The sequence below is a fragment of the Barbatula barbatula genome (assembly GCF_947034865.1).
Source record: "Barbatula barbatula genome assembly, chromosome: 5".
Classification (NCBI taxonomy): domain Eukaryota; kingdom Metazoa; phylum Chordata; class Actinopteri; order Cypriniformes; family Nemacheilidae; genus Barbatula; species Barbatula barbatula.
In genome coordinates, this window is record NC_136769.1 from 14,479,002 (window position 1) to 14,506,696 (window position 27,695).

Consider the following 27,695-nt stretch of genomic DNA (forward strand, 5'->3'; position numbering starts at 1 on the left):
TGCATGTGTAAATATGAAGCAACGTTAAATGTTTAACACGTTTAACATTGTGGTCCGGTGAGACACATTTGATTTGTTTATCTATGCATATAGCATTCAACACAGACACAAACACATGCACAGTCTCGTTCACACATGACACACAAAAGTATACCATGCACAAACCCGTGGGTACCTGGTAGCCCGCATGAACTCTGTAAGGTGCCCGCTAAACACAGGGCTCACCAATAATAAATCTGACTAAACCAATCAGCCAAGTGCTACATCATCATGAAAGTTTATTATAAGCAAGTGTTTTAAGCTTTAATATATTCTTTAATATAAGAAAACTGAATTTGGTTCTGTGAGCATAAGGCATCACATGTTTAAAATTTGAAAGTATGTTATCAACAAGTAGCCCTATAGAGGATTTTAGATATTTCGGTAGCCCTCGCTTAAAAAAGGTTGGAGACCCCTGATTTAGAGGGATATACATGCACACAACACACACGCACGCACGCGCACACACACACACGCACACACGCACAAGCTTACAGTCACACAGCGCACATGCACAAATCACAGGCACACAACACATACTCAGTGAACAAAACCAATTGCGCACAAAAAACAGACACACACCCACATGCGCATAACATTCAGGCTTTGGCTGCCAATGAGGCTGAAACAGACATTATCAATTCTTTCACATATCCCAACTATGCAGTGCTTTTAGTCACATAATGGGTATTTTAGGGCTTCATACATTTAAATACATGTGCGTACAAGCAGGAACTACATTTAGAATTTGTAAATACTTGTCTAGGAAACGTCAATAACGATCCATTCAATTTGATTGTTCTGTTTTGTTCACATCAGATACACAGCAGTGTTAGCAAGTGTAAAGCTTGTTGTTCTTCTCCCAGTTCAAAATTCACTTACATTTATGCATTGACAGAAAGTGGATGAATTCATGTGCTTTAAATCTGACAGATCCTATTCTCTAAACCTTAACACAAACAAACAAACCAAATGGTGCCTGCTTATAACAGTTCTATCATACAATCTCAGTCAAAAGATTCATCCAGTTTTACAGTCACTTATCTTATGTAAGGTCATGGGAGCGTTGTAGCCTATCCCAAAATGTGAAGGCCACAGGAAGGGTAGACCTTGTATAGATGGCAAGTCCACTGAAGGGCAATCACATTAATAAACGCACATTCATAGACACAAACACCTACAAAGCAATTTAGTGACTCCGGTTTATGTCATCTGCATGTTTTTAACTGGTGCACTAACACTATCGTAATATTTACTTGTCAAACGAATAGTCAAAAAAGACTTCATACACATGCGTTAATATACATCTAAGAAGTCAAAGAATATTTATCAATTAAATGAGCCTATGAACGGTTCTCCACTGCCAACTTGTGGTTTTAATAAACGTTTATTGAAAACTGCCATTGAAATGAAGGATATTTCACCTTTTTGACTGTTATGAAGGCATGACTCTTCCGATGATCATCACATTTTGCAGGCTTGTTAAGTGTAATAAGATTTATAAATGGATGTAGGAATAGCGAGATTTCAGGAAATTGTTTCACGTTAATATAATAAAGGACCCTGTTATGGTCACGCAAATGAAAAAGTTCAACATGTTTTTGAAAGTTGTTGATCTAGAGAGTCCAGAGAATTGTACTGGTGGTAATTTTGAAATTGTTTGAAAAACCTAGGACTACTTGTTTGCAAAAATAGGTTTTTAACATCATCACCGATTACTCACAAACTGTTTGATCGGCATCAATGGTTCAAGAGGCAAAGTTGTTTGGAATTAGGAGAGCTTTCATTTGATATCAATAGTTTGTGTACATGTCAAATGTCACGTGACACACAATTGTTTAGGGAACCAAATACATATACATTTAGGACTTTTTACTGTTATAGCGCTCCCTAGTCTCCAAACGCTGCGGCTTTTGTATGTGTCATCCAAGTGATGGTCTAGATATATGTTCCAAGCCTCATGATGATATCTCAAATAGTGCTCGTGTTATGGCCATTTTTATGATATTGGCCCCGCCCATAATTGTTTTTGGCGCAGAAGTGGTTCCAGATGCAAAGTTGTTGGGAATTAGGAGAGCTTTAAAAAGTCACGTGATACACAATCGTTTATGCACTACAAAAGCGTTATTTCGCTCCCCGGCGGCCGAATGACTTCTTATTTCTTACAGACCTACAGAAAAATGAATTGAACAAGCCCAGCGAGTGTCGGCCTCCGTTAACCTGGTCTAATGCTCAAACTTCATTGGTCAATGTCCTTTTAGACTGTCATGCTGCATGACACAAAGACATGCCATTTACATTCATACCGGAAATGAAATCGGAGATATACAGATTTTAAGTTTGAGCCAATTGGGTGTGCGACAAACGGGTTAGGGGTTATGAGCGCAAGCGCGCTCAGCATCGCTGTAGCGCCCCCTATGGTCCGACATGGCTGGCTCCGTGTATCTGAATAGCGAGCAAGACTACTAGCATATGAGTCTCGGCTCTGTCGGCCTAACGGTTTGGGTTGCACGATCAGTTTTATGGCAGAATAATAATAATAAAACATACAAATACATTAGGTTTCTAGCGCTACGCAATCGAACTCTAAATATTTTATAACATTGGGGAAATATAAAACCCATATAGGAACACAAGCACACTTCTGTAGATAAAGTGTCAAACTGACTCCACCGGTCACTCTTTTCTGTGAACTGCAAGCTAGGTTAATTTCTTCCAGGTTGTCATTGAGGTGTAAAATGATTTTTTTCATAGAGAAAAATATGACAAAACGTACAAGTACTTATTAATTTATTTACACATTTTAAAATACACAAATACAGTGGCAATACAAATGAGGAAAAAATCTTCCAGTGAAGGAAGATTTCTGTAATTCCACCTGATACAGCACAGTGTGATGCTTGTGTGGTGCAGAAGGACTGGCCAAGCAGTCATGTGTAGAATGAACCAGAGAACGAAAATAGAGAAATCCATAATAGCTCGATCCAAGACAAAGTGTAGTTGTGCCTACATTTAAACACCACCAGTACTGGAGAGTCTGTTTCTGTGAGACCACCAGTGGAGAGTAAAATACTAACTTATTAAATCTAGAACAAAGGAACCAAGTCCCTCTCACCTCTCTAAGCACTAGCCTTTTCCCCATACTTACAATACACACACAGACAGTGGCTATGACAAATGGTACTTTGCCATCACTAGAAACATCCTATATACATGACAACAGAATTGAAGAGTTTCACCACTAAACACCCCCCACCCACCCAATGACTACAGAAGAAAGCCTACGCTCTACTATGCCGAATGATATGGACAGGCACGTTGCCCTCCACGTCCTCTGTGACTTAATAGCACCAGTAAGTCAAAGAACCACACTTACAAAATAAGGGACAAGCGGTACTAAAAGAATTGATAATAGTAAATAAATTTCCAAAAAAACACTTGCATCTCAATTTTTAAAAGTGTCAGTCACAAAGAAAAAACAGGCATGGCTTAAATGTCGGCTGGTGTATTTTCAATGAGACAAGCTGGGCAGGAGACATCCATTGCAAATCCTAATTCACATATTCAAATCATAAAAACAAAACAAAAAACAAAGAACATGCCAGTCTCAACATAAGCCCAAAAATGTCAGGTTAGAACACGATTGTTAACGTGTATACACCTCCAGTCAGGAAGGAGCCCTTTTTTTAATTCTTAACCTACTATATACGTCCTTTAGTAAACGGGACTCTGTTCAATGGTTTGATCTCGACCACATACGTGCCTGCATTTTTGTAAAACCACTAACCTTAATTTGGGGGTAAAATGATACAAACAGCAACATTAATAACATCAACATTTCTACAATACAGGCATTTCACAGCTTTCAGAAAACAAAAAAGCTCAAGGGAATGCAATAAAATAAACAAGCAAGAACTGTTCAGGGCCAGGTTGTTGGGTGCAGACAAAACTAAAAATAGTCTAAAATGAGTAATGGTAATAAAGGGTGTTTTTTGGTCATGACTTCTTGTCATTTCCAAACCTATATTTGCTTCAAAGCCTGCCCTTCCATTTAATATACGCAAAACAGCCAAAAAAACATAAGGGACATTGACTTCATCCTGCCACATGAACTAAGAGGCTTGCAAACAATATTTTCCATAAGCTTTAAGTGGTTAAACTAAAAACGAGAGTAAAGGTTCACTTGCAAAAGTATCAAGCCAGTGTGAAATTAATTTTCTGTTGTGTACAAAAGACCAAAAAAAATATGTTTAGCAAAATGTCAATGGCTATCAGTACAGCTGCATTCCAAGCTGTGTTAAGTATTTTTTGCAACAGGAGAGGGTATCAGAGCAGTTGTACATGGCTTTAGCCAAGTCGCTCTGCTTGTGAAGAGGCCCCTGGACGACAGGAGGACGGCCCCTTCCTCCTGGTTTGTCAGACGGGCAAAGGCAGCGACAGCCAGAGTCACGCCACCCTCCTCGGCCCCATCCCTCTCATTTTGCCAGCGATCTTCTGGCAAAAAGCGTCATTAAAGAGCACGATTTATTGTGCCCGGGTGGTCTTGAATCGTGTGCGTGCAGGTGAAGAAATGTTTGTGTTGTGTGTGCCAAAACAACAAAAACATCCAACGTTTGGGTTTGTGTGCCTCAAGTGTTTTAATTGCGTTGAGAGGAAGGAGGAAATTAAGTCTCTGTAGAGTTGATTTGCTGAGGTTGATTTCACATGGTTAGAAGCTGCTGGAGAAGTCCTAGTGCAGATCAGGGCCGTCGTTGGTCTGCTCTTTAGGCGCGTTTAGGATCTCATCGAGGTACAGCAGACTGCAGGCCACTGGGGGTGACACGAGAAAGAGCCTAGAGAGGGAAAATAAAAGAGCCAGAAATTCTAGTTAATTTCACATCTCTGCACTGCAAAACGCACAAAATGTATATTTTCATCGTTCAAAAGATCCTCAAATTGTTACGAATCTCAAATTGTCCTTCAGATGTGCAGAACAAATAATGTCTTTACAGGTAACGAACGCTGATGCCCTGGGCCGTATTTATCAAGCTTCTCAAAGTGCCATTTCAGTCTTAAGTGCAGAGAATTCATGAAATTTACTCCTACTCTCAAACGTAAGAATAAAAGCAAGTTATACAATTTCTTAAAGGTAAGAATCACTCTTACTCTCCTAATTATTTAAGACAGCTCGAGAGGTCTCTCAAGTGCTTAGGAGTTGCCACTGGGGGGTTGTGATGGCGCTGAGGAGACAGAGACATGTGGTGGACAGAGGGGTTTGCCAATGGAACCGTATAATTCCTCATCATAGACACAGAAAAACTGTAATCCTTGTATAGGCATAACTGTGGGTGGCACTTTTTAAAAAATATGAATTTGCAAAAGGGATTCATTCATTAAACCACATCTACACATAATTTTCATTATCAAATTTAACAAACTTTTGTCTTTTTTGAGCAAAGTTATAGGCATGCAGTCCCTCTGCTGTCTGCTGTGCGCATTCCAGTTATGCTCCATGGATCAACAGCACTGTTGCGCGTTCTCGTTACGCTGTATTGGATCGTCATCTTGTTATGCTCTATTCAAATGGATTAGCATTATTTTTGCATGTTCTTGTTATCCTGTATTTTGTTCTCAATGGAATGGGTTCATTTCACATGCAAGAAGATTTAAAGCAAAACTACTCTACTAAAGCAAATAAATTCAAATTTCTTTGTATAACTGTATAAAACGGGTAATTTACAATGGTGGAAACCTGTTTCTCTTTAATTTCCAATGTCTATATCGATATATTCTCTTAAGTCTTTATTTCATATGCGTGTTAAATATAAACTAAATTTCACCATTCAATGTGAATGTATCAGAGAATATTCATAAATAAGGAAATCTATTCAGTGATTGGTCAATGCCAATGTCGTCATTCAAAATCTCGCTTGCGGCTCAGAAAAGTGTCGTAAATCATCTCTAAGCCTGACACTTTAGATTTAGTCCTACACTTCACTTAAATTCAACTGAGCTGGTTTATAACGAACTTTTAAATGCAGCTTTGAGCCGAGAATTTTTTACTCTTAAGTCAATTCTTAGCAGTGTTCTTAGGAGTAATTCTCGGAAGCTTGCTAAATACGGGCCCTGGTAACCAGATCAACCAATGATGATACAATAAAGCCCTAAATATTCATCCTTACTATTTTATCTTTGTATTCCCTCCTCTACCCAAAAAGGAATAATTATCTTGTAATGTAGGAATCTCGAATTGTTCCCAACCTGAGAAAAGTTGATGTAATTTCCCAAAGTATATTAAACCTGTCAATATAGTGACAAGATTACTTTCACATGTGGTTTTATTCAAACAACACACATTAAAATGATCTTGCTTCAAAAATTTAATTGACCTGACCCTATAGAGCAGCTGTTAATCAATACATAACCTATCCTTGAATGAACAGAACCATATTTAGCACTCCAAACGGAGCTGACAACTACATGCCGCTGTGTCAATAGCCATTGTCTTGTCCATGGTTCCTCGGAGCGTGTCATGTGTAGGACACAACTGTCATGAAACCATGTGTCCGAGTGTCTCCAGTCTATTCAGTGCCCCAAGTCAGAACCACCATTCTTAAGTTCAGTTTCATCATCATGATTTTTAGGTTTGTGCTACACAGGAATAGGGGTGATCAAATTGTTATCCAATTTTGCCCCACAATACCAAGCCTGTCAATGTAAACTTTGTAAAATTATGATTTGGGTCTTAAATATTTTGGAAGGTCCTGAGGCCGTCCACTGAGCTCCCTTGTGGCCTGCTTATGAGAGTTTATGGCCAGAGGCAACGGTAAAATGAAGTCACCAAACTCAAAAAAAGCACGTCTATTTTTCTTCCACACAGGAACACAACATAGGACTGTTTTAAAAATGGGGTAAAGCTCTGAATCTAACATTCAGTCTATTGTACAATAAAACCTAGAGGTGATTAGGTGGGTACACATTTTTCACGATCCTCCCTCAAAGGCAAGCCAGTGCAAGGGGCCCATGAGGACAGAGGGGCACTGAATCACATGACTGCCCCTCCCAAAGGGTGGGGGTGAATCCGGGGAACAAAAGAGCTGTCGAGCAAACCTGAGATAGCTCAAGCAGCGAGATTACACAAGACAACTCTACAAGTAAAAAAAACATTTCCTTTAGGGCACAAATTAAAAAAGGAGGCTGTTTTTGGTAAACTGGTTTAATAAGCAGCAGTTATACCCTTACACATAAAAAAGCGGAAAGCTTGGTAAGTGTAAAGCTGCGTTGATAAGTGGGAGCAGGTCATCACAATGCATGCTTGTAGGAAAAAACCAAGTGCTGGGGTTAAAAGTGAGACAGGAATAGGCACGTCACATAGCAGAGTGTAGAAACACACAGTCACAGGAAGAGGGCGCTGCACAGCACATAATACACAGCGCTCCTCACCACTCCTGTATGTTTTTATAGTTTCCACTCTCCAAACACTATAGTAAATCTGATAAAGATATTTCAAACTTCCTGTGCCTCTGTATGTCCCCGTGGATAGCTGGCTTATGAAAATGTATCAGCCAATAAATTCACTGTGGTACATTTATAAACTAAATGAGAATCTCAGCACAAATGCTCCTGAGACATTGAAATTATGATGTCAGCTCGTTTAGACTATCTAAAAACAATGCTTTGCACATCAATATATGAACCAACACTTCAAATTTAGCTCAAAATTACAGTACTGTCCATCTGTGAGAATAATTGACGTCATCTGGTGTTATGAATAATTCTCAGTGCAAAGATTAAAAATACCATACCAAACACTCATCAGAGAGAGCCTGTGAGGTCATAAACTGCTTACTATGGGGTTGGAGCTTTTTTTTGTTGGCTAAATTGATGTCACTAGACATCTGACTGTTTGCTCGGAATTCAGCAAGGAATGAAGTGTTGGTGGTTAAGCCTGGCGTGAGCAATGCGCTGCGTAACAGCCATACAGCAGTGATGAGGGACAGGGAGTCTATCACTCTGTGCGGGGAAGTGGAGGATGTCCAGAAATAAAAACTGTACCTAACCGTCACTCACCCAATGCTGTCTCTCACACCAGAGCATGGCCAGCATCTACTTGCCGTGATGATCAAAGGGAATTCTATTCTGAGGTGGGTGGGTGGGTAGGTGGAGGGGAAACATTTATTTGTGAAGATATCAACAAGTGTCCAACAACATTTGGCACATTAACATTCGGATCCGAACAGAAGCCTTATTACTTCAAAATTTATTGAAATGGTCAGAGATTGTGTACGTATGACATGTTTTAAAAAATAAACCAGATCCTAAAGGTGACCAGGGTTATGCAATGACGATTAACCAATTTTAATATATTCCAGGGCTCCAGACTGCAATTAAACCGGTCACAGTTTTCAAAACAGCGCAAGCATTTTATACAAGTACTCGCGCATGTGCGACCTGCAAATTTGGAATTTCTTCTAGTAGTTATTTCATGTGGAAAGACGAGTAGAACGCGAGCCCACCATTAGTGCAGGCTGTGTGATAGAAAACGTAGCCCCAGTGCGTAGGTCCCTCAGCTGTAACTGTTTCCCGCTGCAGTGGATCATTTCAAATCCATTCACAGCAAGAATGTATGACAGGTTAATGCTCTTGTTAGGTTTCATTTTAACTTATATTTACATGTCTTGTGAACATGAGCAAAAGTGTCCTTAATAATCATCGTAACAATGTTATAACACAAGAAGTTTCATTTTGCTTTATTGTGTAACACTGTAAACCGTTAAATATATACTTTTTGGCAAGCACGATTTCTGTTGGCTCAAGTTCAGATTACAGTCTCTCTATTTAGCACCCATCCAAAGCGTATCTGTAGACTCTCTTTTTAAATAAGCAGAAACAAAGCAGCTGTCACCCAGCAACTTTTTTTGTCAGTATCAGTAATACAGTTATTTTGGACCCCTGTATACACAAATATTTAATACATTGTAAAAAAGATTACGCATATTTTAGTAACACTTCTCTTACATATCACAGCTTATCCTAAATCAAAATTTTAGTAGACCGTCAAGTAATTTCCTTTGGCCTTTGAGATCTTTCTACATACCTCAGCAAAGAGTTTGACTACCACTGTTAAAAGCAATGCTGAAGACATTTTTCAAAGCGTAGTACTTCTATTATAGCATGCTAACAGCCTTGAAAGCCAGGATACAGGCTTAACACCAGGCCAGATCACAGCCGCTACAAGCTTCACTTGATCAGTCTGATATAGCCATCACTCTCTGCCATCTTGTACTCTTTCTCTCTGCCACAAAGTTACTGGTACAGAAATATGCTCATAAAGCATTTCTAACTAGTGTAGTTGTAACAAACTCAATGAAAACAATTTATGAGAAGCAGAGCTGAGAACGGACACACTGATAGCAAACACACAGGCAACATGTGGGATAAAATGCAGGAAATAAAAAAACAGTTGGTACCTGTGATGTGGACATGCGTGAGGCATCCTGCCGGCCAGTTAGATCTGAGGAGGAAATGTTGACAGGGGCTCCGCGGTGCAACCTCATACTAACCTTCCGCTCTCGCTCCATTCCTGGAGGAAACAGACAGACACGTGTTACCAAAGGTATCGAAAAATTGAAAGATTTCAGACACCACACATTGGGTCCAACTAAAGAAGTAAACAAGATACCCTTCTTTTTTCCAGCATGGAACTTCTGCAACGCAAAATAATTACACAAAACTGAAAAAACTATTATTGTAAACATATGGCTCTAGATTTTTAGTAGAGAAAGAAAGGCTAGCTGACGTGTGCTGGGGCTCTAGTAAGGGTTAAGTATGGTTGTTTTAAGAAACTTCTCAAGGCTTTGCTAATTGAGGCCATACATGTTACACCCGCTAGCTTTCTGCCAAGACCAATGCAGGATTGCTGGTTGCTAGCATATAGGCAGAAAAAGTGTATTGTGTGTGTGGGAATCCCCACCATTCGATAAAACAAACGTCAACTCAATGTCTAGCCTGCATCCTGCCAAGTGAAGAAGCTTACAACCTCTTAACCACTTCCTCTCAAGCTCAGATGATAACAAATGATAGGAAACGCAAAAAGAAAGTGTACTTTATACATCAAAACAATATCATTATGTTCAAATAAAAGGGAACAGATCCTTCAGATCAAGCAACAAACATGTTGGCTGATGCAATTCAAAAAGCAGTAAAACACAAACAAGCAGTAACAGGCAAGTACGCAAAGGGTTTACCTGTGTGTGAGGTTGGCGTGAGGGGCGTGGGAGGTGCTACTTCTTGTGTTCCTCTGGGTCTACCTGAGCTAGAAGGGATCATGCCACGGGCAGCAGGATTCCGGCCGTGCCGCAATCTTTCCTCGCGATCCCTTCGTTCTCTCTCTGGATCTTCTGCTGCTCTGTTTGCACCCTGAACAGTAAAATGGTCAATAAATGAAGCAGGGAATCTGTAAAACAGCATCACAATTTATATAGCGATCAAGTGAAAACACCCAATATTTAAATACTCACAAATTTGAGCATGTTCCAGTCAAAGACGTAGTCGTATGAAAAGCCTTGTCGGTGGAAAAGATTCCTGAAGAGCTGTCTCAGGTAGGAGTAGTCAGGCTTGTCATCAAACCGTAGGGAGCGGCAAAAGTTGAGATATGTGGCAAACTCAGCTGAAATGGAGAACAGTGTAAATGGACTAAATTAAGATTTTTTAAGGGCTGAAAACACATTCCTTGGTTCCAAGGCGTTGAGAATCGAGAGTCAATTCCAAAGGTTCCATTAGAGTAATCAACTCCTCTTTAAGGGTCTTCATAAGCAAAAGCCCCAGACCTTAGCCGTGACATCAGTAAACAAAATCTCATTAGTTTCTTGTCTAAAACATTACAGATTACAGAAAAGAAACAAAGGATGAAGTTTAGAGCTATGGAATGACAACATATTCTGCAACTTTGTTGTTGTACATACAACAAAGAATTTAAACATTTTTAGGCTTAACTGAACTAACTGTACTGCAGGTTTTTCACAGAATTTTTTTTGCCATTTAACGATCAGTGTCAATTTGACAGCAAACTTTGATTTAGTTTTAGTCATAGTCTTTTGACTAAAATGCTATTTAGTTTTAAAAACTTTAGTCATCCCCATCATTTTAGTTTTAGACTACTGAAGTCTTACTGGTTTAACTAATTTAATTGTTGTAATGTAATGTTCCATACAAAGATTTAACCGTTTTGATATAATTAACTTGACCTACAGGATATGCATTGTTGCAACACAGAGGATATAAGACCATGAACGACATGTACCAGTTCATTCAGTCTCATTTTGACTCAAATGACACATTCGTTCAGTGAAGGGCGTATCCATTCAGTACATTCAACCAATGAAACGCTCTTGACGCTCACGTATCTTTGAAGCTGCACTGTTTTTGCTTGAAAGATGTTTTGTTGAATGTAATGTTTCATAATCACTTCTCTAATCGGGAGTAAAGGAATTGCGCTGGTTTCTTTTGGCTTTATATTGCATTTCACTTTATGCAGGAGCTCACGTTAGCAGATAGATTAACATAAGCATAGAAAACGTTTGTGCTTGCCTTTAAAAAGAGTTTCGGGGTGACTTGCCAGCAGTTTTTTAATGTACACTGCTTAATAACTTGTAATAATTCGACCTGCGCTTAATTTTGAAAACAGCTAGTAAATAAAAAAGCTGAAAGATTTTTAATGATATTATTAATAATATATTGGAATTGTAGAACAAGAACGACATGTTTGGTTAAGGTTTTTGTTATAGAAACAAATAATGATTAATAAATATAAAAAGTCACAGCTTAGAAAATTGTAATCGAATGGCCCTAGGTTTTTGTCTTTCTGCTACATGCTAATGTAAAAGTGTCCACTCAAATAGTCTAGAATGATTGTGGCCCTCCCTGCCTCCAAGTCATTTGATATGACCCAACCATTCAGTTTCAATAGAGAACATGTCAACACCGCTAAGAAATTGTCAAGTGATTTTACACGTTTTATGCCATTTGCAATGAAACAATGGCACGTGAAAGAGACAGTAGCTTACATGGGTATCCTTTGCACAGGACTTCAATAGGAGTGGACATTTTCTTCTCACTGATTCGTTCATACTTCTGTCTCTTTGTGGCAGCCTTCAGACCCTGCCATGGCAGAGAGCCCAGGTTGAAGTACATGAGCACATAGCCAAGAGACTCCAAGTCGTCTCGTCTAGACTGCTCTGTAAAGTTAAACACATGTCAAAATGTCAGTAGTTAGAATTGGCCTGCATTGCAAACCTTAGTACGATGGCTGGTCAGGTTTGACAATAAGCTATCTAAATGCTGGTTTAGCAGTGTACCTATTCCCAAGTGGGTGTTAATGGAAGCATAGCGAGCAGTGCCAGTCAGGTTTTTGTTCTCGCGGTAAGGGATGTGCTGGTGGGTGCGAGCATCTCTGTACTTTTTGGCCAGGCCGAAGTCAATGATGTAAACAAGGTTGCCCTTTTTCCCCAGGCCCATCAGGAAGTTATCGGGCTTGACGTCTCTGTGGATGAAGTTCTTGGAGTGGATGTATTCGATACGGCTGATCTGAGGATGAAACACAGGACGGTATAGCAGGTCGAATGACAAGTCTGACAAATGAAAGGAGAAAAACAAGCTCCACGCAAAGCTAACATACCAATTCATATAAAGCAATAAACGCATGACAACCGTTAAACAAGTAGTCCTTACACATTAGACCTAATTTCACAATGCACCGTCGCATTTAATACCCAGTCAAACACAAAATGAAAGCGGATAGGAAACAGTAAATCTTGTCATGTTACAAGAACACCACTTCCTGAGTCATTATCTGGTTTTCGGTCTCCAATAACAAGAGATGGGTAGGCCAGAGAGGACAAAGGTTACGGATGATCAAGTCTACAGCCTTACCATCTGGTCAGCCAGCAGAAGAACAGTCTTTAGGCTGAACTTGCGAGAGCAGAAGTTGAACAGATCCTCCAAGCTGGGTCCCAGCAGCTCCATTACCATCACATTGTAATCTCCCTCTGCTCCACACCATTTGATTGTTGGAATACCAACTATAGAGGAAAAAGAGTTATTACAAAAGGCAATCATTTATTTGTACAGATCACCAATATGCACCTTAACAGAATGCTTGTCAAACAAAAGGATCAAGCATTGGTTTGTAAGTTTAGCTTAACATCATGACTCGAATACATGTTTGTATATTTAAAGGAGGCTGACGGACAGAGATTGAAGGTGAACTAGAGCATACATTTTTCTTCTCAGTTGTCCAGGATGGAGGGGGTGGGGAACCGGTTTAGTTCAGTTAGGACAGTGATGCGATAAAACTCAGACAGAGGTTCAGCTTGTATGAACCGGCAACTCTGGTTGGCTACCTTCAATATGGGCTTTAATGCACTGACCATAAACACATCACTAAAATGACCTTGAAGTTGATGCAAGGAAAGATATAAGCTGTGTCGGAAGGACAGCTGATACCCAATTAGATCACCTGTAGACCATTACTGGCCCCTTTCAGCATTCAGCCACATGCTGACCAGAAAAAAACAGCTGTCCCAACACCATAATATAATCAGAGCTTAAACCGATATGATGGATGAGGTTTGGACATGACAACCTTTCAGAAGTTTGACACAGACAATTACACAGCATATGTAAAAAAGTAATTGCGACAAAATGCTGATCCTTAATTTATGTCACAGACCCAAACCCCTTGAGCTGTATTGAGCCGATCAGGAATAAAAGAGGGATGTTTTTGACAGAGCTACAACAAATGGCTTATTAATACAGCCGTCTGTGCATATTAAAGGACCAGTGTGTTATTTTTTGAGGATCTACTGACAGAAACGCCATATAATAAACAATGTCCGAGGTGTATAAAGTCATTACATAATGAAGCGTTATGTTTTTATTACCTTAGAATGAGATGTTTCTATAAACATACACAGCGTGTCCCTTTGCATGGAATTTATGCTTGTTTCTACAGTAGCCCTAAGTGAAAGAAACTGCTCTAGAGCGCATTTCAAAAATACGAGATCTCCTTCAGCAAAGAAGCTAAACGTGACATAATTTTTTAGTCCTGTGTCAGCCTCCGTAGTGATTTTAAAGAAGGGGGAGAAGTGTACCGTTAGTTTCAATTTGCAACCTCACCGCTAGACATCGCTAAATTTCATATCCTGGACCTTTAAGCAAGTATAGTACCATTTAAGTATTTACCAATAAAAATATTACTCACGATTTAGTGCTTGGGCCAAAAAAATTCAACATACACAACTCATGTAGCAAAATATTTAGGAATGTTTTCCTCTTGTAAACTGATGACAAATTTCAAAACCGCTACAAACAATAAGTTGTAACCACCTGTCCATCAATGCCAGACTGCATGTCTTTCAGCATTCTGTGGGGCTGTTGATTCTCTAGACTTTCACATATACCCAACCCACTCAGGGTTATTTGGGGCGAGAAAAAGGGTTCAGTGATCTGGGGGGGTAAGAGTTCTCTCTGCAGCTGCTGTCATTTGTACTGTAACATGCAACCCTGAGCCTGGCCACTGCCTTCAACAGCACTGTGCTTATGCTGTTCAGCACTTTGGAGATAACATCTTCCTGGTCAGCGATTCCTGCGCAAACTCAGAAGGTTAAATATATCTCCTGCTCGGAGCTGGCCAGCACGCCTTTCTACACGCCAGACTGGCTATGATACAGTCTATATTAACAGGAATTAAAATAGAAAAAAGCTGAGCTGTGTTTCTCCATGAATGGTTTTGAGCAAATATGCAGTTCTGGTGGTAAAACCTTTAAGAGGAGAACCGATGTTTTTATCATTTTCATTTCTAATGCACGTATGTGCGTACACCATTCACCAATGTAAATTTAGTGGCTTGTCATGCTTGTTCATGTTGTGCTAAAAAAGGTTGGGAGTGGTGGAAGCGACCCAGTTAGGAGATGGAATGCAGAGGGCCCGCCCCTCCCCCAGACCCTCTCCCCTCTGCACACACCATCTGGTCACAGATCCATGTGATCACAGGGAACACAAGCACTGGGAGAGAATCTCACTGTGAATGTCGGTCTGTTGTGGCACGGATGCCATCATTTGGGCAATGCTGTGCAAATGGCACGCGTGTTCAGTCATGCTGGGAGTGAGCAGACAGACGTCAGTGTTTGAAGACAAAATGTACCATACACCCATCTACAATAAAGCATTAGGGGCAAACCCCAGCCGGGACCAGTGGGTGGGGGAAACATCCTTCAGGCACCTCATGTTTATTCATTTTGCAGTTCATGGCATCATTGTGCAGCAGACATGAAAGCATTGATAGTAATACAAACATATGATGTCTTTATCCGTCTTAAAACCAAACTAAAACCTAGTGTCAATCTATTGTCGTTTTGTTCCTGTAAACCATTGAATCATGAGGAAATTACAAGCACCACCCATGATGCATGTGCTGCAGCCCACACTTCCTTCCTCTACTTCCACACAATGCTAAATATTCTGCCAATGAGAAGTCAGTTCATGAAGCTGATAGAACGATGTGAGATGTCAGAGATCTGATGCTGCCGCATGTAAAAGAGAACGATGCGTTGACTCACAGTCTGATGATGCGCGAGGGATTGGTCATGATTGGTTTGCCACCCACTATTCCCTCGAGATTCTGTAACATCCTCAGTGCAAGAAGATTTTCTAGGAAAATGGGATCCTTTAAACCATGTCTTACTTAGGGACCACCAATATGTTGAAAGGGTTAACGCGCCCCGTGCAATTAAACTTCTGTCATTTACACACTCTCTTGTCATGTCAAACCTGTATGAATTTCTTCTAAGAACACAAAATATATTTTGAAGAAAGTTGGTAACCCAACAACCTATTCAGTTCTATTGTATGGACACAAAACCAATGCAAGTCAATGTGTACTGCCGTTGTTCGGTTACCAACGTTCTTCGGAACATCATCTTTTGTGTTCTGCAGAAGAATGTCATAGTCAAGGTGAAATGACAAAAGGGTGAATAAATCATGACAATTTTGGTCATATTTCAGTATAGCGGGCAATTCTCACTATTAACAAACCATTAACTACGACTTTTTCCTCAATAGACTCTTAATGTGTTCCTTATTAATAGTGATTAAGGTAGTTGTTAGGTTTAGGGTCTTTGTTACTACTAATAAACAGCCAATATGCCAATAAAAGGCATGCTAATTACAACTAGTTAATAGTTAGAATTGCCCACTATACTGAAGTGTTTCCCAATCTTTTTGGGTGAACCATCCCTTTGACATGCATTTACTATAATCCTGGGTTGGTCAACAAAAGAATGTAAATAATGCATATCTTAAGAGCATCATTAATAGTGTCCTTAAAGACATACTTCACAATTTATTTTATTTTGTCTTCATTTGCTCATCCCAAATTGTTCCCAATCTTAATATTTTTGCTTATTCGGTTGAACACAAACAAAGATTTTTTTTTTTTGAAGAATGTTAGTAATTCTGGGGCATCGTTGGCTTTTGATTTTTGGGTGGAATATCCCTTAAGATAATAACTTATGATCATAACTTAATAATAGTGGTGTGATGCCCATGACGAGAGCATTTTTGTGAATACACATGCGACCTGTTTTCATTACTGTACAGAACACGAAACTGCACAAAGTATGTGCAATGCTACTGTCCCACCGTTTGTCTACGTAAACATGAGCTAGACAGATGGGTTTCAACGTTCGCGCTCATCTCGTGCCTGCAGCGCCTCGCGAATAAGCACTAGTGTTTACGGTGGTTCGCACTGCCAGCAGCGCTTTGGGAGCGTGCGGCTGAACAGCAGCTGACTGCCTGTACCACAAGTACAGAATAGCAATTGCAAGTTCACATTACATTATTTGAAATACATTCACAGGCAAACCTCTTCAAAAACGGATTATCTGTCTCTTGCATATGTGGATAAACTGTCTCTTACATATGTGCAATGTAAGCATAAATCATGATGTGTTATGTAGTTTTAACTTTCTCTAAAGGCTATGGGGGTTCAGTTAGTGGAGGAAGGAGGATTGACAGTGTGATGTGATCACTACCTCTGCTAACACAAGCACTATGCAAAAGCATATAGAGAAAACAACCACAGCTCTTTACTAAAAGCTGTGACTTAAGAAAATAGAATATGATTTTTGTGGAATAAACTGCTTGTCTGTTGAGTTTGTGACAAAACATTTAGCAGTGTTTACATATTGTTTATTACTGCATAATATAATTCATTGAAATGGAAGTCTTCTGATCTCGTGGGATAAGGGTCTCGTTACGCCCCTACTTAAAACATTACAAATGTTTAAGGTGGTAAAGCATAAAACGTGTTTAATAATTTAGTATGCTGTAGCATCAATCAAACAGAGATGCAGCTAGTTTATCCATTATCAAATTCTACATCAGACAATCACCTTTAAAACAAATAGCATCCTAACATCCAATGTTTGTATTAGATTTATTTTTAACAAATGAACAAGTAAACAACGCCGTGTGAATGTGACACCAGTGTGTATGTATGACTCGGCTGTATTAACAGAAGCCGGATGGAGACCACAAGGAGCTTTTGACTGAGTGTGGAGACACATACCGCCTCCTTGCATCATCTTGTAGATCTTGCTCTCGATGTGCAGCTGTGGGTGCTTCGTTTTCACACATTCTAGCTTGATGGCTACTTCTTCCCCCACAGAGATGTCTGTGCCTGGAGATCAGAAGGGTGGGGAGACAGAAAGAGAGAGAAGATGAGAGATGAAGGTCAATTACATATCAAACATGGTGAAATTCTGGACTGAAAAACCGCCCAAAAAATCTGACAAGTATGCAGAGGGCTTTAAAATAATACCCGATCATGTACCTGTGTGACATAACATTCATGCAGACCCGGGCATTGGAACAATAAATCCACTTAACTGGAGAGGTTTTGCAGTGTTGAAATAAGCTTTAGCTTCCTGTGCATTATGACTCATTGGGATACAATTAAATGCATAAAAAAAATCAAATCCACCAAAATAAAATATTTCTGCATATCTCAGGTTGACTCACATGCACACCATTCCAGAGTGAAGGAGTGGGCACAATTACCTACGCATGCAGCTATACCACCTCTGAAACGTCTGAAAACGCTTACATCCATGTACTGCACATGAGTAAAACTTAAGACATGTCAGCATGTATCTTTTCTGTCAGGCATTTATCTACTTTCTGCATTATGTCGCAGACATTTTTTTTAAATAGAAGGAGGTAACTTCGAGATGTTGCTGCGTGTAACAAGATTAAAGGCAGCCAAAGCCAAAGTTAAAATGAAAACTTGACTCACGCTCTGCTGCCAAACATTAACTGTGCGTAATTAAATATCAAGTCTCCTTAAATGTAATCAGAAGAATGCATGAACTGATATTAATGTTATCAAACATGAGATATCAACTGTGTCACATGACAAAAAACGCCTAATTTTTAAACCCCTCATCCACACTACAATTTGAAAACTGCATTTTCAAATGTATCCACATTCAAGCAGAGGCTACGGTAGAACAGGGAAATCAGTAGTTCCCAAATAGTTTTTTCTGTTTTATTTTTTCTGTCCTTTAATACACAATAGTAATATATATTTGCCCACATGAAAAAATTCTTCAGTATTTTATACTTTTCAGTATTATACTACAGTATTCACTTTATTTAAAAAACCTGCAGTAGGTACGTTGAACTATACAGGGAAAAATGTAAATAAAGTTTTTTTCTAAGTCTACTTAATAATTTTGCAAAAATTTTGCTTGCATTTATTTTACTTGCATTTTTACTTTATTTACTTAAGTAACTAATATACGTGAAAATGAAGAGGGATATTGTGGTAAAATGTGGGCGAGTTGAAAGTTGCAAAGGGACGGTCGCAAAGGGTGGTTGACACAGTGCATGTGTACGAGGTCTCTGAAACAAAATAATTGCAGATAACATATTTAAATACCATCTGAATATTTCTGAAATTATTCATGCACAATTAAAATTTTGAAAGCTGTTTGGTGCTTCTTTATGGTAAATAAATAATACATTTGCCAGATACAAAATCAGTTTTATGCATGGATCCCACGATTCAATCATAAAGCCCTGTATGTTGTATTTGTATGTTTGCCCCATAAAACACCCAACGTTTTCCTACATTTAAACATGCTGATCTTGCATTTTAAACTGCACAACAGCAACATCAGCGCATTGTAAAAGACACCCAAGTAGACTTTTCTACATTCCAACAGGTTCATTTGTTGTATTTTGAAACTGCATAACAAAATACTTTTTAAATGGTGGTCCTATTCATGCTAGCAAAAAATGTCAGAAACGAAACTGATAAAAGTTCTCCTCCATCATCGTCCTGTTCACCACGTCTCACCCGAGACGGCTTGCGCCACTCGCCTAACGTCACGTGACTCCTGTGCTGCTGGAACAGACACATGTCACTTCATAACTTTAGGGTCCGTTACCAACTTAACTAAATTTTTTCTAGAGATTATTTTCACACTATGCTACTTCAAGGGCAGGAAAAAAATTACACCGAGGGCCGGATTCAGCCCGCGGGCCGCCAATTGAATAGACCGGCACTATACTTTTTTATTGTCCATCAATTTGACGGACAGGCTTGTAAAAAATCTGTCAATCTATTTTTACCTGTCGTGGTATTTAGCAAGTTCGTGACATCATTGCACTATACACTCACCTAAAGGATTATTAGGAACACCTGTTCAATTTCTCGATGCAATTATCTAATCAACCAACCAATCACATGGCAGTTTCTTCAATGCATTTAGGGGTGTGGTCCTGGTCAATACAATCTCCTGAACTCCAAACAGAATGTCAGAATGGGAAAGAAAGGTGATTTAAGCTATTTTGAGCGTGGCGTTGTTGTTGTTGGGGGGGATGTTTTTTGGCGGACTTTAGGCCCCTTAGTGCCAATTGGGCATCGTTTAAATGCCACGGCCTACAAGAGCATTGTTTCTGACCATGTCCATCCCTTTATGACCACCATGTACCCCATCCTCTGATGGCTACTTCCAGCAGGATAATGCACCATGTCACAAAGCTCGAATCATTTCAAATTGGTTTCTTGAACATGACAATGAGTTCACTGTACTAAAATGAACAGTCACCAGATCTCAACCCAATAGAGCATCTTTGGGATGTGGTGGAACGGGACCTTCGTGCCCTGGATGTGCATCCCACAAATCTCCATCAACTGCAAGATGCTTTCCTATCAAAATGGGCCAACATTTCTAAAGAATGCTTTCAGCACCTTGTTGAATCAATGCCACGTAGAATTAAGGCAGTTCTGAAGACGAAAGGGGGTCAAACACAGTTTTAGTATGGTGTTCCTAATAATCCTTTAGGTGAGTGTACTTGTGTTTACTCTCGGAACTGAATACCCAATAAAGCCGTTGTTGTTTATATTTGTTTATATATTTAATGTTTCTGATGACACAAAATAATTACAATCAAATGTTTATGTCCATATGTCCAGTTCAGTCAGTAACAATGACAGGTGCTTGTAAATGGTGTTTTGTACTCACTAACTCACAAGTGAAATGCAGTTTGGTCATGAATGTGATGATTCTTCTGCAGAGAAGACGAAGAGAGAGACATTTTTCCACTCGAAACTAGTGTTTAACTGTGTCGCTTTTAAGAAGGAAAAAACTAAACACCGTACCACTGCGTGTCTCTGTGTGTATGAGTGCACACGACACAGTCTGTGACATATGCATCTGTAACTAGCTGTACAGATGCACTCCGCTGACCACTCACACGTTTTCCAAAATGGACCTGGCATTGTAAGTAAACTAATGAATGGGAAACACAAATCCCTTCGATCACACGACTTATTCTAATCCGTCAAAATAATGGACGGCCTTCTTTTTTCCATATTTCTGCTAATTATCAGGCCAATTTTTTCTCTTTTGCATAAACAGAATGCTCAAAATGCGCTTTTTATATTTTGTCTTGCTTTTCAATATAATACATATAACAAAATTGAGCAAAACAAATTTAGCCCTCTCCTTTCTTGATTAGGGCTTTAACTGACTCCTGAAAGAATAGACTGTACTCTGTACCCCAATTAAAAACACTTCATTAAAATGTGTTATTCAACATAAGACAAAAATATGAATAAATGAAAACTGTTTCCCCCAAAATAACTATTACGGATACTGCCCCAAAAAAATATATATAACCATGATGTGTAAGAGGAGGCCTGGAAATCTTTCAGATTTCCCAAAAATACCTTTGTGTTCGGAGGACGCCGGGAGGTCTTAAAACGTATTGAACATAATGTGGGTGAGTAAAAAAGAACAATTTTGATTATGAGGTGAGCTTTTCCTTTAAACAGACTATTTGGGCATATTTCTTAACGATAATAAAAAAGGTTTAATATAAATGGTCACCAAACATAACCTCTGGAAATCAGAACAATTAAACAAAGGCATCAGACAACTTTTTTACTGTAATGCTAAACTAATACTAATCTCAAATTACTAACCCAGAAAGTCAGAATGCCTAAAAAACGCATCAGATTGGGATTATTTTAACTGTTCCTTGTTGCTGTTTGTGAGCATGCATTGCTACTCCAACTAACCCCTTTCCATATAAATTGAACCCCATCCATGGTTGAGGACTACAAGATTTTCCCATCACACCAGTGATGCCAGGCTGCCTGCTCCGATCGCCTTGTCTTTTTTAGAGTCGCATTACAAGTGGATTCATTGAGAAAAAGGATCGGTAACACATCAGATAGACTACATCATAATGTGCAAGAGCAAGGTCTATACACCTGATCAAACCAACACAACAAGTAAAGTCCACAAGACAGCCAACCAGCAGCCCGTTTGTACAGTCAAGTGCACAGTCAGACCCAAGAAAAACTGCATGCTTGACATTGGATTTCTCCCTGAGTTTCATCCATTTCATGTTTCCATGAACATGTTGTACCACAATAAGAGATGACTATCAAAGATACTCGAAGTATGTTTAATGGAATTTGATTTGCCTGGGCACATTTAACAGCGAGAATGTTCTTCCCCCCATACTGACAGCACACACCGGGCATGTTCAGACACATCCATTCAATACATCACTATACACCACAAGAGCTCATCCTTAAAGCCGTCTATATGCACGCCGCTCAACAGCAAATTACTACAGTGCCCATGGAGGCTTTCTAGTTACTACAAATCAATCATACATTCGCTGCAGGACTCAGAACAGCGTTGTGAGTTGTAGTGGCGCGCTGCCACCGTGTACACTAAAAAAAACTATATGTTAATTTTCACAAACAATGACACTACGCTGCACGGCTCGGCACTTCCGCGTCTGGTGTGCGACCCCCTTTAGGCCCGGTTTCACAGACACAGTTTAGCTTAAACCAGGACTATCTCTTCGTTAAACTATAATATTTATGTCGCTTTTGTAAAAATGCCGTAGAAGAATACATTACTAGAGACAAAACAATGGCACTGATTTATAATATATTTCTGGGCAAGTTATATTCAGTAAAGACAAGTCACACATTCATTTTAGTCTGGGATTTGCCTCAAGCTTTGCCTGTGAAACAGGGCCATAGATAGCATGCATGGTCATTTAGACTGTTTATTGACTGGTTTGCAAATATATATTTATGAGCACTGTTTGTGTACATATACACATTGGAACCATGTTGGTTAAACTGTAGTTACTATAGTAAAATTCGGTTTAATTTTCTAAAGGGCATTTATTGAGATATCAGCAGATCACAAGTTAACATGCACATTTCTGAAAATATGCACACAGGAATTGGTAAGAGAAATTAAAATTTTAATTTCAAGTATCCAATTCCTAATCTTTCGATTCCAGTTCCAAATTGGAATTGATTTTCGATTCCAAATCCTACCGTTGCTTGGTTATGTATATTGGTTATTTATATATTATAAAAATCACATCAGTTTTTGCTAGAAGATAATGCGGGCAAGGCCTTCAATTATGCAATCTTGGAGATCAAGAAGTCAGCAATCCCTACTATAGGCAGCTGGCAAGTTTTTCAGCACCCATCCCTCACTTCAGAGCCAGGGCTCTCCATAGGGATTGAGGGCTTGAGCCTGTCTGGAGAACAAATTGGTTGCACTCATCCCATTCATGTGCATATGCTCAAATTCATTTTGTGTGACTACAAGCTTGTTGGTTTGTGCAGTGTGAAGACAGATGGATACTAGCTTGAAGATTCCAACCAGTCGAGATTTGATAAACATGCAGTACAGGTATACAAGAAATTAGTAACTGCATGGTTCCAGTTCCGGTTCAGATACAAAGAAACAGACTTTGACAGATCTATTTGTGCCATTAAAAATCAATGTGTCGAACCACATTTGAGTTAAAGTGCTATATAGCTTAGAAAGCTAACATTTCTCAGGCTAGTTTTAGAGCTAATGGAAACATTAGTATCACAACAGCCACTTTGCCGAGCTGGCTTCATCTCCGAACCATGTACAGTAGGGTACAGAGAACGTTTTTGGACTTACCCTATGAATAGGTTACATGATTTAGCAACCCACTGGATATTCCACCAGCTGGCCCGATGTTTTTGTCAGAGCTCTGTGCGCACGACATCCCCTATCTGTTTCACATAAGCAGGCCAGTGCTGTACTTTTTAAGAGGCTTGGTTGAGAGAGCATGTGTTGTTGATCAGGTTAGCCAGGCCTCGGTCAGGCCCAGCTGGAGTTTGTCACACTATGCCTCCCCAGGTGTGGGGATATTAGGAGTCTTTACATAAGCCCCTTATTGAGTACATGGACACAACTGTTTCCAGTACACCAGCTGAATCACTAATATTGCATAACAACTTGTAGCCGCTTTGTAATACACACACTTGGGTTGTGCATTGATGGCAATAACTGCTACAGTAACGTGGATAAGTTCTGTAACAACACTAGTGTGCACAGGCAAGAAATGATGGTTGTTTAGATTATGCGATCCTGCAGCAAACAGAAACTAGTTTATGTAAACAACCACACACAAACCAGCTGGTCAACTTCTTTCACCACATTGTTTGCAAACATAAACTAACTTCCGCAAAAAGAAAGGTGTATGTTAAAGGAACATACTGTGCCGATAATCCATGGAGATTTAGGATCTTGTTTCTTTATATTGAAACTATTGGGTTGTTTTAAGATGTTGTTGGTGAGAAGTACAGCGAGGAGGTGTGGAGCATTGCTCCAGCAAACTACTGCAGAGAACATATCACAAACACAAAACTCTAGCCAGCGATGAGATCACTGCGCAACTCCAACAAAGAAAACACCGAAGAGATGTTTAAAACCACAAAGCATCAACATCCGATTTTGCAAAGAGTGTTTTGTGCAGTTCTGTAGCTAGTCAAACTTTAAAGGCCCATTTAGAAATCTTCAAAAGGACCAAAAACAGAATGGTGCTTCGCTACCGATTGGCATGCATCTAATATCTTCATTGTGGTCACCTAAGAAGTGGTATTAAAGGCAGCTCCCTACAACAATACTAGAAGCCTTAGGGCCCCAAAACCAATGACGAAAGCAAAAAATATTACATCATTAGTCTTTTCACAAGACCCTGCGGATGTTAAGTTGAAACTTGAATGCAAAGAGAAGTTGCCAGGAAATTGATGTTGAGCATAACAATGTGTTTATAAAGTTCCTTAAAACCAAAGCCAAGCCACTGCAAACATGTAGAAACAACTCTGCAGTACAAACTCACATAGGCTGGTTCTTGCAATGATCTGGTCACACTGGTGTTTTGACGTGGAACTAGTTTCTCTTCCGCATTTTTCTTTACCCGAGGCTTACTTATTATATGGCTGATCAGGGAAATGACAGACACAACATTTCATCTTAGATCTGTGCATTGTATATTTCACAGGTTTGCATGCTTATCTGCCATCATCTATCTTGTTCTTTTTAAAATGTTCCTACTTGTAAAGCGCATAAAGATAACACTAGTACAGAATATAAATATATTAAGAAATACAGATTGTATATATTAAATACATACAATATATATTTCTTAATATATTTTTATTCTGTGCTAGTGTTATCTGTATGCAAGGGTCTCTATATGTACATGTGGCAGAATTGACAAAGCAGACTTTGCCCAATAAATGATCCAGTGCAACAATCAATTACATTTTGTAAAATTGTAATATCAATAAAAAGGCTACATAAACATCACAAAAACAAAACACCTGAATGTTGACAAAACAACATGAGAGATACACACAAATAACACTGCTAGTTATAATACCTATGCCTGGGCATGTATTCACAATACACATTTCAAAACACGGACGCTCTGATTTTCGGATTTTGGCACACAGTGTTTTTTAAAATAATAAAATATAATTTACAGGACATAACTGTATATTTACTGGCGTCTTCCTACTACAACAAGGCTCCATTAGACCTACAACCTTATTCGTCTTTTGGCTGATATGTACATCGACCACAAATGCTTACCAACAACCATTTCACACGTTTTCGAGGATATTAAACCATTACAACTAACAAAAAAAATACGTATCAAAAAATTGATTGTTGTCTATAAAACCTAAATGGTTTGGTTAGCCTGTCTGTAAATGTGTCTGTTAAAAAAGTAAATATTTTGACAATCGTACAGACATGGACCCAATAATATCCGTCAAAGCAAAACACCATCTAACTGAGGTGTTAACGTAGTAGGTTAAACATAAAAATAGTGATTGTTAGTGGGGGGTTTCCTGGCTTTTAAGCTATACGTTACTCTATAGGACCTTCCATAGCAGCTGACTGGTGGTTCCAGGGAACCCGTTTAATCTGACGTTTCAAAACAAAATACGTATAGCACCAAAGAAAGCACTCGTTTCCACTTCAGACAGTTAGCACCGACACTGACATTTAAAAAAATAGAAAATGAATGATAACTTACCCAAATAAATGTCACCAAAGGATCCAGAACCAATTTTCCTTCCCAGTCTGTATCGGTTTCCTACTCTCAATTCCATCGTAAATGGCTAAACAACAAAGCTAGCGATAAAGCTAGCTTTAACAGGAATAGTTTTGAGTATATACGTTACAAATGTTTATGAAATATCTTCGTTGTTAACCGTCTATTCTTCAGTCTCCTACAGCCAGGACCCCCTATACTGTTTGCTAGCTTGCTAATTCCCTTCACAGTAAGCTATCCTATTTTCACCAATCGTTTCCTAACATTCCGAACGGCGGATTATCAAAATACTAGGTTCATTAAGAAGAGTAAAGAGTGAACTTTGTGCTCCAGTAATTTTTAACCTGAAAATAATTTGTTTTAAAAAGGATGAAGTCGGATTTTGCGAACGACTCCTTCCTGGCTCAGACGGCCCTAAATCTACCATTGACTCTGTGTGTCTCTGCTACAACACATCAGAAGATCCATCGGTTGAATAATCCGGTCCCGCAGTGACGTCACTTCCCGTAGAAACAGTGGACCAGTGGAAAATCTCGTGCAGAGACAACAAAACCCAACGCTTGAATTTCTATTGTTTAGTCTTTTGACATTTTTTAAACGGTCCGTTTAACAAACAGTTAGTTTTTGTGATATATATATATATTTGTATTACTCGTTATTTAGGCGTTTTGTTATTGGGTGCCATTTTGTTCAGCGGACATCAATAAAATGTAAATATGCATCAGTTTATGTAAATCACTTGATAAAGGTCACGGTTGAATTGGGTTTATACGTTTATCTATTGTACAAGTATTTTAGCTATGAGTATTATCCTTATTACAAGCGCTTTGGATAAATGCGTCTGCCAAATGAATAAATGTTACCTCAATGGGTGTTCACTAGTCGTGTTAATGATGCCGAAGAAGGAAAATAACTTGCAAAACCAGTTTGTTATACAAGTCACAACGTTTATTTAACATCTCAAATTATATAGTACAGTCAGACTAGACATGCCAGTAAAGGCTAGTAGGTAAAGTTTGCTTGCAGTTGAAGATAGACTGCGGTTTAGATAAAGACTTACTTTAGGGAAAAACTGTTCACTATAATGTATAGATATGGTGGAAAGCATTCATATAAATGTAAATATTGCGCCTCAAGATATCAGTAATGCATTAATATTACAAACAAACCTAAAGCTACACAGCCCTAAACAGGAAGGCCTCTAATAATTGCAAATATATTTAGACCACTAATTATGTGTTATTACTAGTTATGAATCTGAAACTATATAATTGTCATTACATTGCCATCTACCGGGTAGATCATCTTTTATTGAAGGCTTATTAAATGTCCCTTCAAATAATATAAAATCGTTTTCTATGAAAACGCCCACAAAAACTGATATCCTATTTAGTCGACTGTCATTGGTCAGAGCACATCCAATGCTTGAAGCAACAGAGGCGAGAGTCACGTGACCAAATTACTCGGCTTTCCTTTGCGTGTGCTCCGTCACGTTGAGAACAACGCGCCAGGAACGTCTGTGAACACCCACTCTAAGTGATACCAAATTTCTCAATCCTAGTCTAGTGATAAACAAGACTTTGTAAAACAACATTTAAACACATGAGCAAATACAGAGACTGAATCTTTGCTATTACAGAAAAACTCGACCAGTCCTGTTAATATACAGGGAAAGAGAGTTGAGAAAA

The 27,695-nt window shown here is 39.1% G+C and overlaps 1 protein-coding gene across 2 annotated transcripts; it reads right to left on the bottom strand.

Moving 5' to 3' along the window:
- Positions 1-2,812: 2,812 nt before the first annotated feature.
- Positions 2,813-26,549, bottom strand: csnk1da (casein kinase 1, delta a). Of its 2 annotated transcripts, XM_079457581.1 has the most exons (10): positions 25,990-26,484; positions 17,645-17,755; positions 12,949-13,097; positions 12,375-12,603; positions 12,084-12,254; positions 10,539-10,687; positions 10,266-10,437; positions 9,489-9,601; positions 8,089-8,157; positions 2,813-4,871 (listed from the first exon to the last, which is right to left on the bottom strand). In XM_079457581.1, exons 1-9 carry the CDS (start codon positions 26,063-26,065, stop codon positions 8,125-8,127), a joined length of 1,203 nt encoding a protein of 400 aa, XP_079313707.1. In that variant the 5' UTR covers positions 26,066-26,484; the 3' UTR covers positions 2,813-4,871; positions 8,089-8,124. The 2 variants fall into 2 exon arrangements, with proteins under 2 accessions (XP_079313707.1, XP_079313706.1); XM_079457580.1 differs by lacking the exon at positions 8,089-8,157 and having other exon boundaries at positions 25,990-26,549.
- Positions 26,550-27,695: the final 1,146 nt, after the last annotated feature.